This window comes from Numida meleagris, chromosome 1 (assembly GCF_002078875.1).
Source record: "Numida meleagris isolate 19003 breed g44 Domestic line chromosome 1, NumMel1.0, whole genome shotgun sequence".
NCBI classification, from domain to species: domain Eukaryota; kingdom Metazoa; phylum Chordata; class Aves; order Galliformes; family Numididae; genus Numida; species Numida meleagris.
The window spans coordinates 152,001,013-152,015,516 of NC_034409.1; the positions used below are offsets into that span (position 1 = coordinate 152,001,013).

Here is a 14,504-nt window from a genome sequence, read left to right on the forward strand (position 1 = left end):
TGAAGGAATGGCCCCGTAACTGGAAGGAGGTGAGATCAGAGGCATCGCTGAGGCTGCACGCAGCGGTGAGATAACCGCGCTACATCGCGCGGGTTCGTAGCGGTCACAACGCTGTTGCAGGAGGAATAAAACGCGGAGGGAAACGCCTCTCCCTAGATACTGGGGAGGGGTCCCGGGGAGACCGGCAGGGAAAAACCCTCCTCCTTCCCACAGGCGACCAGTGACAACGCCAAAAACTGCGTCGCTTTGAAAACTGCTTTGACACCTCAGCGCTCCTGTGGCTGAGGCTGACGCACCTGGTGCAGGAGGCGGAGGACGGACGCAGAGAGGCGCGGGGCGGACGGGCAGCCCCCACCGGGGCAGGCGGAGGGCGGTGAGAGGGGCGGGAGACGCGGGTGGGGTCTGGCCGTGACGGACGGGTCAGATGCGGCCCTATGTTTTTGAAAAGGGGGGGTTCTGCCCAGCCGCCTGGGTTTTAGCCTCCGGCTTTGGCTGCGTCGCTGACAGCCGCCGTGTCACTCCGGCTTCGGCGCGGAGCGAGCGGCGGCAGCCGGCCGGGGCGGGGAGCGACCGGCGGAGCGCGTTTCCCTCGCTCGGCAGCCGCAGCCCCGTAGGCGGCGGGCGGGGAGACCCGGCCCGGCCCGACCCGGCGCGGCGAGGGAGAGCGGAGCGGGAGGCGCGGGGACAGAGCGGGTCCTCCCGGTCGCGCCTTTTCCCTTCGCTCCGGCGGGGCTCGCTGCGGTCCCGCGCTCGCTTCCCGGCCCCGCTCACCGCGCGGCTCGGGGCCATGCCCGCCGCCCGCCGCTGGCTGCTGCCCGCCCTTTTGCTGCTGCTGCTGCTTGGTCGCCGCCCCGCCGCCGCCGAGGACGACGGAGCCCTTCGCCCGCCGGGTCCCGGGCGGCTGAGCCCGGCGGCGGCGGCCGACGGAACCCCCCCGACGGCCGCGCCCCCAGCGCCGCGCGGCGCCGAGCCCAACGCATCCCGGGCGGCCGCGCTGCCCCAGGGCGGCGGGGGAGCGGTCGGCGGGCGGCCGCGCTCGGCTTCGCCCCCGATGTGCACCGGGCAGACGGAGATCAAGGAGACGTTCAAGTACATCAACACAGTGGTGTCCTGCCTGGTCTTCGTCCTGGGCATCATCGGCAACTCCACGCTGCTGCGGATCATCTATAAGAACAAGTGCATGAGAAACGGCCCCAACATCCTCATCGCCAGCCTGGCGCTGGGTGACCTGCTGCATATCATCATCGACATCCCCATCAGCGTCTACAAGGTAAGACGGGGGGACACGCCGGGGGCACGGCCTGCCGCGTGCGAGGCAGATGTGGTCCTTTCACAGCCGGACGGGCGCTGTCCTGGCTGGAAATAGGGCAGAGGTTTGCGCCTAAAGGTGGGCGGGCAACAAAGTCACCTGGAAGCCGGTGCTGTCCTAGGGATGAAGAATGGTCGTGCAGCAGGTGAATGCTCTGTTCCATAGAGTCATAGAATCGTGGAATGGCTTAGGTTGGAAGGGACCTTAATACCCTTCTGGTTCCAACCTGCTGCCGTGGGCAGGGCTGCCACCCGCTAACCAGGTCAGGCTGCCCAGGGCCCCATCCAACCTGGCCTTGAACGCCTCCAGGGATGGGACACTCTCAGCTTCTGTGGGCAACCTGTTCCAGCAGCTAACCACCCTCTGAGTAGAAAATTTCCCCCTAACATCTAACTTAAATTTGCCTTCTTTCAGAAAGAAGCCATTCGCCCTTGTCCTATCACTGTCTGCCCATGTTACAAGTCAGTTTCCCTCCTGCTTTAATCTTCTTTTAAGTACTGGAAGGCACAGCTCTCCTTCCCCTGGAGGAACATAGGGAAGACACAGAAGTGTGTACTGCTCAGACCCATCCGTTCCACTGGGGTAGAGCTGGTTGTGTCCTTCTTCACAAGGACTCACACAGTCAGCAAATGGGGGCTTTGAAACATTTGTTCCGTACGAGCGGTGGTGGTGAGTGCAGTGCTGTCCCATCCGAGCTGTGAGCTCTTTCCCAGTGCTGCAGCACGAGCTGCAGGACACAGCCACACCTGCTGCACTCCACTCTTTAATGCGATGCGGCTTGGCACAGGAGCACAGTCTGTCTCATTTACTAGCTTGAACAGCCCATGTGTCCTTAAGGATTCGTTGTCTCTGTGAATCCAGCCTCTAGCAGGATGAGCTCTCTTAGAGGGGATGCTGGAAAAACAGGGCACCTTCTGCATGGACAGCATGCAGGTCCCTGGGCACCCACTGGGGGGGTGGACCTGATGACCTTTTAGAGAGTCCCTTCCAGCTCAAACAAGTCTGATTCTTTGATCAGGTGCTGCATAAAGTGAGCAGAGCCTTCATCTCTCGTTTCTCCTCATGTGCGTGGTTTAAAGCTCTGGGCTGCGTTACTTTTATCTTTGGAAAAACCTGTTGGGGGGACAAGTTTAGAGTTTAGTCTTTTGTGTCTGCAGTGATGAGTTGCAGAAGCCGTTGAAATGAGAGAATGCTGGATATTTTATCCTTCTGAAGTGCTGCATGCAGTATAACAAAGCAGGGAACTTAGAGCGCATCCTGATTGCGTTATATTCCTGAGCTGGGTATTTTGGGTTACGTGAGAGTTCCTCAGTTTGTAGTGTATTTCCCATATGGTGTGTTTATCATAGTTCTTGTGAGAGCTGTGTGAGTCTGGAATTCACGAAACAAAACAAACTGTTTTGAAAAATTGTATTTTTCTAGAGCAGACTAACCACTTTGCTTCCCTTCTGTTTTCAAGAAAGAGTATGGAGGCAACAGTTGCTCAGCACAAGACTTTGCAATCTCAGTGACACGATTTCCGAATTAAATCAATGATAAAGCTCAATAATACGCTGCTGTCCTTATCTTGATTGAATGCCATCAAGTATATCAGCGTGGGTAGGTTGGAGTGGGAGGAATAAAAGGTCAGATGCAAACTGGTAAATATTATACCAGCTGCAAGCCCAGGGCTTTGTTGTGCTGGGAGGATAATGCTGGGAGCTGAGCAGTGGCTCGCAGGTGCTGAATCTGCTGTGTGTCTGCTCATCTTGGTGAGCAGCCCGTAACAGAACTGTGTTATCCATTAGGACAGCAAGTGAAATACTGGCTGTTTTAAAACAGGACTTTTAAATAAATGCAAGTAAAAATGAAGGCAGACCTTATATATTAGCTTGTGTTCAATTTAAGGTGATAAGTTTTTTTTTTTTATCAGTTCTGCATCCATTTAATTCCACCCACAGAGCGCCCACAGTACAGCAAAGCAGTCGCGCTGCCGTAATCACCCAGCAATGTGGGAAAAACAAAGGCTAGCAAGGACGTAGTTTGTAAAACAAGTGTGCTTCACTGTTGTAATTTGCAAGCTGAAACAGTTTCCAACTGAATGAAACAGATGTTCAGAATTGCTACCAGATCCTCGCTTAGCCAGCGACATGAACAAGAATGTGAAAGGATTTCTTCTGTTCAGAAAATGCCATCAGCTTCCTCAACTGCTCTCAGAGTAGAAAGCGTGGCAATGTCTCTGAGCACTTTCCAGACAGATCTGTAAGAGAGAACTCAGAATTCACTCCAGGAGCATCATTTTATTAGCTATTAAATGTGATAATTGTGAAAGGTGTCCCCTGTGAGTATGTAAGTTAAGTGAGTGCTGTCCAAGTATCTGAAAAAATACACAAATGAACATTTACGCCACTCAGTTGAGGGTATCTGAAGAAAACCAGGTTTTCTGTATACTGTGAGATAAATGCAGTCCAATGTGTAACACACTAATTAGTCCATTGCGGCTGATAAACGTGATGAATACATTCAGTGGAAGATGGGAAGCATTGGAATCCTTCACACAATCAGCAAAACGGGTATGAAATTAAGGAAAGAGGAGCACTGTGTTTTAGCAGGCAGAACCTGGAAGATGTTTCAGCTTTCAGGGTCCTGGGAAACAAGCTAGCTTTGGCTGTATCCCCGAAGCTGCAGAATGTAAGACAGAAAAGCCTGAGACTATTATTCTGCAACAAAATTCTCTGCCAAATTGCTGCCGGTTGTAGCGGCTGCAAAGATGCTCTTACGCCTAGTTCAGCTCCATCACCATGTCTTCGTTAATTGTTCGACTTTCTCTTCACTTAATCTATGGAAAATGGAAAACGGTGGCAGTTTGTCCTTCAGATGGTGCAGATCTGCATCTGGGAGGCTGACACTCAGCTTCTCATATTGACAAAGGTGATAAATCTCATGTGTCAGATATCAATATCAGGACTGAAAACTCCAAACTTAATGCTGTTCCACAACAGTAGCTCTACTTCTCGTGCATATATCTGTAATGATATCAGAACATGTAGTTTTAAAAACTAATCAATTTATATAACACCCTGCTGTCTCTTCTTACATAGACCTCTCTCTTTCTCTTATTTTTAATATAAATTCTCATATATTAGACTAAATGTATTGTCATGTTCCCATGGATTTTTAACAGGGAAAAGATCTGAGCCTTTGCACAGTCTTGTGTGGCTTTCTGAACTCTGGTTATCAATTTACTATGACATAAATAAATGAGGAAGAATGTCTACCTGGAAATACTGTGATGGATTCCTTTATCATAGAGTACAATTTCAGAGTAGAGAAAAGGAATTTCAGAGAAGAAGCGAAAATTGATGTTTGTCCAAGAAAATGATCAAAGGCCAAATTCAGCTTTGTAGGGTGTTTAGTCGGTTTAGGATCTCTTAATTGTTAACAAGTGCAGATTGCAGGCACTTGGCAAATCATAGAATCCTTAGAGTTGGAAGGGATCTTCAAAGGTCATCTAGTCCAACTCCCTTGCAATGAACAGGGACATTACAGCTAGATCAGGTTGCCCGGGGCCCCATCCAGCCTGGTTTTGAATGTCTACAGGGAAGGACATCCACCACCTCTCTGGGCAACCTGTTCTAGTACCTCACCTCACTGCAAAATACTTCTTCCTTAAATCCAGCCTAAATCTACCCTCTTTAAGTTTGAAACTATTTTGAATAGTCCAGCAGAGGAACCTGTCTGGACTCCACAGACAGTGGGGGTAACTTTGTTCTGTAGTTAGGGGAACAGTCTACACTGAGATCCAATAAATGGAGTAGCAGAAATGTCTATATATTGAAAGTGCATGCAAACTGTTTTCACTCTGGGTCTCCAAACCAGAGTACATCAAACAACATCAGCATGGATTTGTAAATTTAGAGTAATTTTTTCACTGTGCATACATTTGTTATGTATACATTCACTTAAAGGTACACGTGATAAATTTCAAAACAAGTTTTCATATTCTCACTTGTTTTTTTTTTTTTAGCTTTGCTCTGTCTTTATGCTCCCCGGTCTGACAGTAGCAAGGCTTTGTTTATGGTTACTTTTGTCGCAGTCCTTACCCTAGGTTTGTGAGATTGCAGAAACTTTTGACTTTGACAAGAGGTTACAAAGCTTTGTCATTTTCGAGATGTCTGTTTGATATTGCTTCATCTTAATTCAGCGTTTTTTTCCCAAAAAATACAGTTAGTAAGCAAAAGTTATCACTAAAGGCACAGGAAAGAAAATAATAATGTGTCACATATTAAGATTTAGACTGTTTATTGGATGGATCAGTAAGACATTCTTAGCTTAACTGCAGAGAGTGAAATTAATTAAATCATTTCACCAATGTAATGAAAAGTGTTGCTTGTGAATTAGTCATACACTTGCATGCCTGATTTCACGTGTAGCTCTGCAATTCATAAATATGAAAATCAAGTCCTACCCCACTGTGAACTAAACTTAGTGCGAATGCTCAGCCAGGATGAAGTAAGAAGTTCTGCTTTGCATTTCCATGTGCATTCATTACTTTGGATTAGGACAGGGATGTAAACAAGCGCACCTTGCTGCTACTTCATGTATGTCTGTGGAAAGCCAACAGTGTTGGGCTGGAGCTGTGGCATCAGCCCTCTGGCTGCTGGCTGCAGCTGCTGGGCCATGAGGAGCAGTTCGTCACTCTCACATGCTGGCATATTCCATAGCAGATTGCTAACATCCCTCTCTTTCTACACGATCAAGAGGAAGCAGGGCAGGAACTATAACTCGCAGGTGTGTCTCTGAGTCACAGTATCTCTTGGGGCTACTTTCATTGCTGAGCAACTTTCACATCAGCTGAGGCTCAGATCCGTGCCTGGCCTGAGAAAGTATTTGCTAGGAGTGTGTGGGATGTAGAAACAGGGACTGTGATAGAACTAGTTCATTTCAATTTAATTTCACATCATTCTTCAATGTGCTGTTTCATAGAGTCACAGAGTCATTTGTCTCGGAAGAGACCATTACAGGTCATCTAGTGCAACTCCCCTGCACTGATTTTCAACTCTTCTATGTGTCTTAGCAGATGAAACTGCCCGTGCAAAAACAAGTGACAATAAAACACTGGAAAACGCCACTCTGAATACAGCCAGTGATAGAGTTCTTTTGACATTTTACTTCTGAAAATGCAATATTATTTTTCCCTTTTCTGCCATTTGGCAGTATCTCACGACTCAGAGTTATTTTTCATTTGTAAAATGGGACTCTTGTTGTTACAGATACCCTGCCATGAATCATAAGAAAATTGTTATACCCATATGAAATTGTATTAGGCTGCTTCAGTTCTAAACTAAGAGTAATCAGTTGTTCTTGTCTGCAAATGCTTTACAAGAATTTCTTACTGAATGCTTTAAAAAGTTTTTCACTATGCTTTAAGGCAATATTTTGAAGAGATGGCAATATGGAGGACAAATAAACAGCAAGGAAGCATACATAATTCAGCAGTTAAAATACTTCTTCCTTTTACTATCTGTATTTTTTAGCTTTTGCTGCAAAGTGTATCATTAGGTAGTCGCAATACCGTGATAGGGAAATGGATGACTCATGCGTTAAAATGCTCAAATTTCATAATACATCAGCTGCAAGAGATAAAGGACATGCTTTTCCAATCCAAGGCAGACAGCTGTGCATCCATTCTGCCCCTGATTTAAAAGCTGGCTGAATGCAAGTAATATTTTGATGTGATGCTAAACCCAAACTAATTCCCCCTTTCTCTCAGAAGTGCACATTCACTCATGTGCAGTCCAGTTATAATCCAGCCATATGGCTCCCAAACTGGAGCTGGCTCCGATCCAGGCAGCTCAGAGCACAGGTGTGACTGTCTGCACCTGAGAGATAAGCATTAGTTATGGCAAGTCTCATGCGTGGCTAAACGGTTGTGATTTTAGGAAGAGAGAGAGGGAGTGTCTTGTACAGACACCAGCTACCTGTAGCTGAAATTCTCTGGTAGGATCTATCAACAGAAACTTGATCAATGCTCTGAATTTCTGTTTGGTGAAGAGCAAAATATTTCCTTTTTAACATGCTTTTTTATGAAACAATACTGACGTAGTATATACAAAGGTACAATATGCAATAGATATTATAAAGAAGTATACGCTGTACTTTCTATTAGGTCTTTGATTTCTGTAGCAGCTTGGTGTGTGGTAGGGTGGAAATTCACTGGCTAATTGATATTTATAAATTAGTCCAGGTGTCATTTGATTCTGTAGAGTGTACATTTAGAAAAGCTGTAATTATTCACATTGCAATTTTAATAGGAGTTTGTTACTCTCAACCCCTTTCAGCAATTAAAAAGAAGTCTCAGGGAGAGGCTTTGCTGCAAATACTTTAATTACAGTCTGAGTTATTTTCCCACATCACAGAAGCAAAACATACTGTACAGTCCTTACAGCCTTCTCCCTACTTCCTCTGCTTTATTGCTTTCCATGAAACTCAAGAAACATAAATCCTTAGAATTTATTTTTCTGCTTTGTTTCTGCAGAAGCATTACACTCGTCATCCGACTTAAGCAGATCATGGAAAAAGTAGATCAAAGCAGGGTTGTATTACAATTTTCTTACTGCTGTTCTTTCAAAGATCCCATTTCAACATTTGACTAAAGCGGGGTTTTGACGGTATTCTGGTCACTTCATAGGGATTTCCAAAAGCACATGGTCATGAAATGTACTTAACTTCCTTCATGTGGAAATAAAATGATATTTAAATTATACTAGGGCTCTTGAAAAACTGTCTGGCCCATGTAACTGGTTGTCCTTAGATACATACGTAGGTGTGCTTGAGGACTTCCCTAAACCAAACTAGCATCAGCGGGCGATGCCATGGCTATTTTCAGTCATTTTGATCCTCAGAGGAGTCCATGCTGCATGGTGATCTATTTTTTTTTCTTACATTCCCCTTAAAAAAGTTGTGCGAGGGGACCTGAGCTGAGGGAAGGATTTTGTAATCCCATTCTTCTTCCCTCTCTTTTTACATTTTGAAGTTTTCTCTCTGCAGTAGATCCAAAAGGCCTCATTTGAAGAAAGTTATGAAAAACAGATCTGTAGAGATGAGCTTAGATAATGTAACTAATTACAGAAACTCAGAAGGTTTACTTTCGTATAAAACAATTGCGACTATTTCTTGGCATAACCCCTGTTCTGGAGAGCCTTGTTTTTATGAGGAATTGGAAGATTTGGCTGCGGCTGTGATGTGTTTGAGCCATTAGAGCAGCTTGCAGCAGGGTACAGAAATTAAATATTTCTAAACTGAAGCTACAGGCAAACAGTTCATAGTTTCAGCCATGAGGAAAGTGCTTTCTGTGCCCAGTAAGTCTTGTCCTCTAAATTAGCTACAGCGTAGCACTGGGGATGTGTAAGAAGATTTCCATGCAAGTGTAAGACCCAAAGTGTAGTACTGGAAATTATTGGTCAATTGCAAAACTGATGAATAAAGATCTTCAGTACAGAATTCATCTGATCTACCTTATGTGCTATGAAATGTTTACTTCAAACTATTTGGTTATGTTCCTTGAGTGGAAGGAAGGAGGACCCTCAGGAAGGCTCCTCCTTTCATCATCAGATGGTCAGCGAAAAACTGTGGGACACATTGCCCTCCAGTATTGCTCACCTTCTCAGGTGAGGGAGCCTCAACACTCAGGTTTCAAATAGCCCCCGACCCAGGTGTGCAGCTGTTGATTGTGTCTCTGTTCCAATCAGCCTCGAGTTGTTTTCTCTATTTCTAGTAAATTAAGAGTTACTTGCAGGAAAAGCCATGAACACTCAAGACAGATAAAACCAATACGAGGAAGAGGAAGAACCTCATTTTTTCACCATAAACACTGAAGCAGTGAAGTTGGAAGCAAAATGAGTTGAATTTGCAGGGCTTGAAAAGTCAGGATTAGGCCTTTACGCATATTCATGCTCAGCCTGTGGCTGTTTTGCTACTGTTTAGTTTTTAGGACATGCACTTTCTGGACTCCTTTGTGAAGTGGTTCTAATTAAGTTTTACAAGCTAGAAAAAAAAAAGAGAAAGACAATATGTTGCATCTAAGGGAATTATTTTTAAAAAATTGTTCAGTTCTAATGGCTGTTTTCCTTTCACAGCTACTTGCAGAGGACTGGCCGTTTGGTGTTGAAATGTGTAAATTAGTGCCCTTCATTCAAAAGGCATCAGTGGGCATCACAGTGTTGAGTTTGTGTGCCCTCAGTATAGACAGGTGAGACCCATTTTTTCATCAAACTCTATACTTTCTCTTAAATAAGGGCATTGCCCCAAATTCTCCTTTCCATTCAGCTAAGAAGCTGAGTTTAAGCCAGTCAAACCAGATGGCTTTTTTTTCTTTATGCTTTTAATCTGCAAATGTATGCTGTTACTTCAGGTACCGAGCAGTTGCTTCTTGGAGTCGAATTAAAGGAATTGGAGTGCCAAAGTGGACTGCTGTTGAAATTGTACTGATCTGGGTTATATCGGTGGTATTGGCTGTTCCTGAAGCTATCGCATTTGACATGATTACAATGGAGTACAGGGGAAAGGATCTCAGAATCTGCTTGCTTCACCCCACACAGAAAACATCCTTCATGATGGTAAGACACCAAAGTTGGTATCACAGCTCTCTGGAACAGTTCCTTCAGTCTTCCCAGTGTTCTGTGGATCACAATGCTCACGAGTGTATGCAAAATGCAGTTGAACATAATGTTCAAATGAAATACTGGCAAATTTCTGAGGTATGTTAGTTAAATAAGTGCTTCCAGAAGACTATGTCTTTTTGTGAGTTGAGGGCATATTATCTTCTTGTCCTGTTTTCTCAGCTGTATCGTACGCCTTAAATGGATATTCTTTCAGGACAGACTGACCAATTAGTTATAGTATACTTTTCAAAATTGTCAACGGTTAACTCTTAACAATGCTTTTTTTCTTTTTTTTCCCCTATTCTAGTTTTACAAGCAAGCTAAAGACTGGTGGCTGTTCAGCTTTTATTTCTGTTTGCCGCTGGCTATCACAGCACTTTTCTATACTCTCATGACCTGTGAGATGTTACGAAAGAAAAGTGGGATGCAGATTGCTTTAAATGATCACTTAAAGCAGGTAAAAATTTATCCCTGGCAACTTTGTTGACTTTACTGCTGTGTCATTGTCTTACTCTTTTATGATAGCTTCAAGATTACTACCGAGGAGTATTTCCATTGCAGCCGTGCTAATAAACTCATATATATATCAAAGCTGTTAGAAACCTAAGAAGTTCAGTGAAGATCACAAGACGCTTTTTCTTATCTGCTGTTAATCCTCCAGATTTTATAGGCTTCATTTCTTCTTTATAATACTGAGAGCTGGGTATTTTGTGATTGAAACTAAGATAATTCCATGATATAGAGGCTGGTGCTGTAGAATTTTATATTATTTTGAATTAATTTCATGCCGAACTGTCGTGAGGTTATCAGCGTATCAGAACAAAACATTCCAAAATACATTCCAAGTTAGTAGTACACCGGAGGGAAACATCGTGTGTCATGAATTTAATTCTACAAACAAAAATGAATTTACATTTGTACTGTAAAATGTATTTGTGATCCTTGCTTTTTTAAATAGCCTTTTATTTTGCATGCTAATTCGCAGTGGTGGTGTAAATAAGAGTGATCTTCTTACCTTGATAAAGCTATAATTTTGATCTCTTGGAACCTTGAAAGGAAGGACTGAGATCAAAGCACAATAAAATGCAGCTGAAAACTAGCTAGCCTTTGAAAGTGATTGAGCTGATGACTATCTTCTTCGTTTTGATTTAAAGGACTGTTTTTTATGTCTATGATTTTTCATATTATTACTCATACTTCAGTAAATTAGAGATACAGAGAATTGGTGCAAGACATCTAAAACAACAGAGAACATTAAGTACATATTCCAAGAAAATATAGTACTCTGATGTTCTCCTAACTCCTATTTTTATAGGGTTTTTATTTTATTTATTAAACATTTGGATATTAGAAGCCAGCAACAATCAAGAGAGACACAGAAACTGTAATGATGTTCTTTCCAATTTTCATTTTCAGAGACGTGAGGTGGCCAAAACTGTGTTCTGCCTGGTACTTGTTTTTGCCTTATGTTGGCTCCCACTTCATTTAAGCAGAATATTGAAACTCACTATTTATGACCAAAAGGACCCCAATAGATGTGAACTTTTAAGGTGAGACTATACAAATAAAATACGTGTGTGCTGCTGGCATTCTCCATGAGGATATTTGGATTTCCCAGTGAATTAACTTCTTCTGTATGTCTGAAGTTTTCTCTCTTTTCTCATCCAGAACATTCATGTTTTACTCCATTAGCAGTTGGGAAATTATGAGGAAGCCCACAAACAGAGGGCTTCTATCCTGTTTGGCCAGTCTTTTCCTGATCCCTTTTGGGACTGTTGTTCGGTCTTGTGACATTATGTGGATGTATGGGAAATTCTTTCCCCATTTTCCCTTTTGACTGAATAGTGAGGTCTAAACCTATGAAGAAAACCTTGGGAATATTTCCTTCCACAAGTTAAGGCGACTGGATCTTTTGAAATTACTTTCATGAGAATGGTCTACTGATTCAAAATTTGTCATTAAGCACAATCATTTCCTGCATGAGTTAATCTTATCAATAGAGGTCCCTTTACTATCACATTTAATAGTTTTTCTTTGTTGAATATAGCTGAATCCAATCTTTATAACTGTAAACATTTTATGAGAAAATGAAATGTCTCATTTACTTTAATTTCCACACAGCTTTTTTCTTGTGATGGACTACATTGGCATTAACATGGCCTCACTGAATTCCTGCATCAATCCAATTGCTCTGTATTTGGTGAGCAAGAGATTCCAAAACTGCTTTAAGGTAAGAGACTGTTGAGAGTTGCACCTCTGGTTAAGAGATGATGTCATCTAAAAAACGCGTTCTCTAACACATAGAAAGTGTTTTAAACCTTCATTAAAGTTTACTTCAAATTTCAGTTGGATTACAGTAAGTATTCTCACCCTCTCCTTCTGGAGCTGTGTAGAAAAGTAGCAAGGATTCATAGAGTTAAAAAAAGGAAGAAAAATAGCAGAGTGTATAATAAACCCTTCTGGCACAGTGATCATCAGGCTACATCGTTTCCTGACTGGATCTGGCATGTGGCCACTTTGAGAGCCCTGACAAAGCAGTCTCAGGCTGCTCTGCAGAGATTCATGTAGCCATATCCTCTGCAACCCAACAGGGAGGACACATTGACACCCTACCCTATTCCTCAGATCCTGACTGAGCACTTGGTTCAGTAGGCACTTAGGTAACAAAGAGGGTACGAATATTCCCTTGTCACTTTCAAATGCCAAGGGAAAGGCCTGACCTGCTCATAGTTTTGTCTTTCTTTGAGTCAATAGCCCTGGGCACTCGTTCTCCACAGAGGACTTGAGGCTCTGGATCACAGCCCTTCTCCCATCAGTCCTACAGCCTTCCAGCCAGCCAGATCTACCACGTCTGCTCAGAAAATGTGTAGATCTGATGTCCAGCAGCACCAAACAGCACCAGTGTTCTTTGAGCTTTTTAGAGGTCCCTCATTGTCTTCAGACAATGAGGTTGTTATCAAGATTCTTACAGAAATTCTTAGATTTTCCTTTTGTTGCAGAACATTTAACAGTTGATCATCACTAGGCCCATTGCTTAGTTGTGTAAATTCTTTAGTGGCTATATTTTTCAATCTGATGTAAGTCAGCTCTACATCTAGTAGTGCTGTGATATCTCCCTCATGATTACAGCAACATGTTGCAAAAGCTTGAAGTGTTGGCCTCATCTTTCCTGTCTACGTTGCTGGCACACTGAAAGAATAACTAGGGCTAAGAACACACAACAAGTACATCTGCTACAATTTGTGTAGTTTTTCACCATTCTCCTATGTAGTTCTCTTTTTTTTTTCCCTCTAAAAATGAACTAAACAGCACTTCATTTAGGAAGTACAGATTACTCTGCGTAACTTTCTTACAAGAAAGATTATGAAAGAAAAGAAGTGATTTTATTTTCGGATGCAGGTAGAATTGCACACGAGACTCAAGTGGTATATATGTGGCCAGAGCATTGCTCTCCATGCCATCCAGCACTCAGGTTGCTGTGGCTAGTTGTGATCTGAGCAATGCAGAGCATAGCTTTGTTACTTTTTGCTTACACTGCTATGTCAAAATGGAAGTTTACACACTTTACCTTTCCTAGAGTACCGCTGAAGAAGGGCAGTGTTTTTGTGCATTCTGCAACATGTGCAAAACAAAATAATGCAAAATGTTCACTGTTCATTCCTTTTATTTTTACAGTCATGTTTGTGTTGCTGGTGCCAATCCAAAGATCTGCTGTCTCTGGAGGAAAGACAGTCCTGTTTAAAGTTCAAAGCTAATGATCATGGATATGATAACTTCCGTTCCAGTAACAAGTACAGCTCTTCATAAAACAGGCATAAAAGGTATATTCTCGTGTATTAACACTGGTGCCTTTTGAAGAAGATGTGGCAATTACTTTTAATGAGACGGTAGCATTCAGAAAACTTTAGTTTTGTTTTTGCACAAAGAAGACTTCATAAAAATAATTGCCCCAAATCTGCGTAACTCTCAAAATCATGGACATTTATGATATTGTCATTTATAAAACATGAAGAAAAGCATAAAAAGTCATTGTTAGCACTTGAATCCTTCTGAATCAGCACTTCCAAACAATCCCTACTTCCTGTATATTAAATGATCATTTGTATTCACTGTAACAGTTGTAGGAACTGGAGTCACAGTAATTACTAAGCAGTATAATAATATAATTTTAATTGGGTCAAAGCCAGTATTATATATAACTCAATATATTATCTTTTATAAAGCAGATTAACCACCATCACTATTGTTTTGTTGTTGTTGTTTTTTTAAAATAAAACCTAAGATATGTTGTAATACACATTTAAATATAAAAAATTAGAACTTTTTATCAGGGTTTGTAGACATAGTTAATGAACTATTAAAGGATGCAGTCACAGTGAAAGTGTATTTCACTCAGACGATTGTTTTTACCCACTATAGTAGAAGGAACCTCCAAGGTCTGTTTAAATACCATTCTGTAGCCTCTTTGCTTGTTCACTGTGTTTGGCAGCACTTGGGTATGGTCCATTTAACTATTTCCATGTTATTTGTTTTGAATGGCAGCAGAAGAGAGA

At 42.7% G+C, this 14,504-nt stretch overlaps 1 protein-coding gene across 1 annotated transcript; it reads left to right on the forward strand.

The window, feature by feature from the left end:
• On the forward strand, positions 261-14,276 carry EDNRB (endothelin receptor type B). The gene is made up of 7 exons (XM_021416961.1): positions 261-1,270; positions 9,427-9,539; positions 9,702-9,906; positions 10,259-10,408; positions 11,368-11,501; positions 12,073-12,181; positions 13,627-14,276. The coding sequence occupies exons 1-7, from the start codon at positions 425-427 to the stop codon at positions 13,756-13,758; spliced, it is 1,689 nt and encodes a 562-aa protein (XP_021272636.1). The 5' UTR covers positions 261-424; the 3' UTR covers positions 13,759-14,276.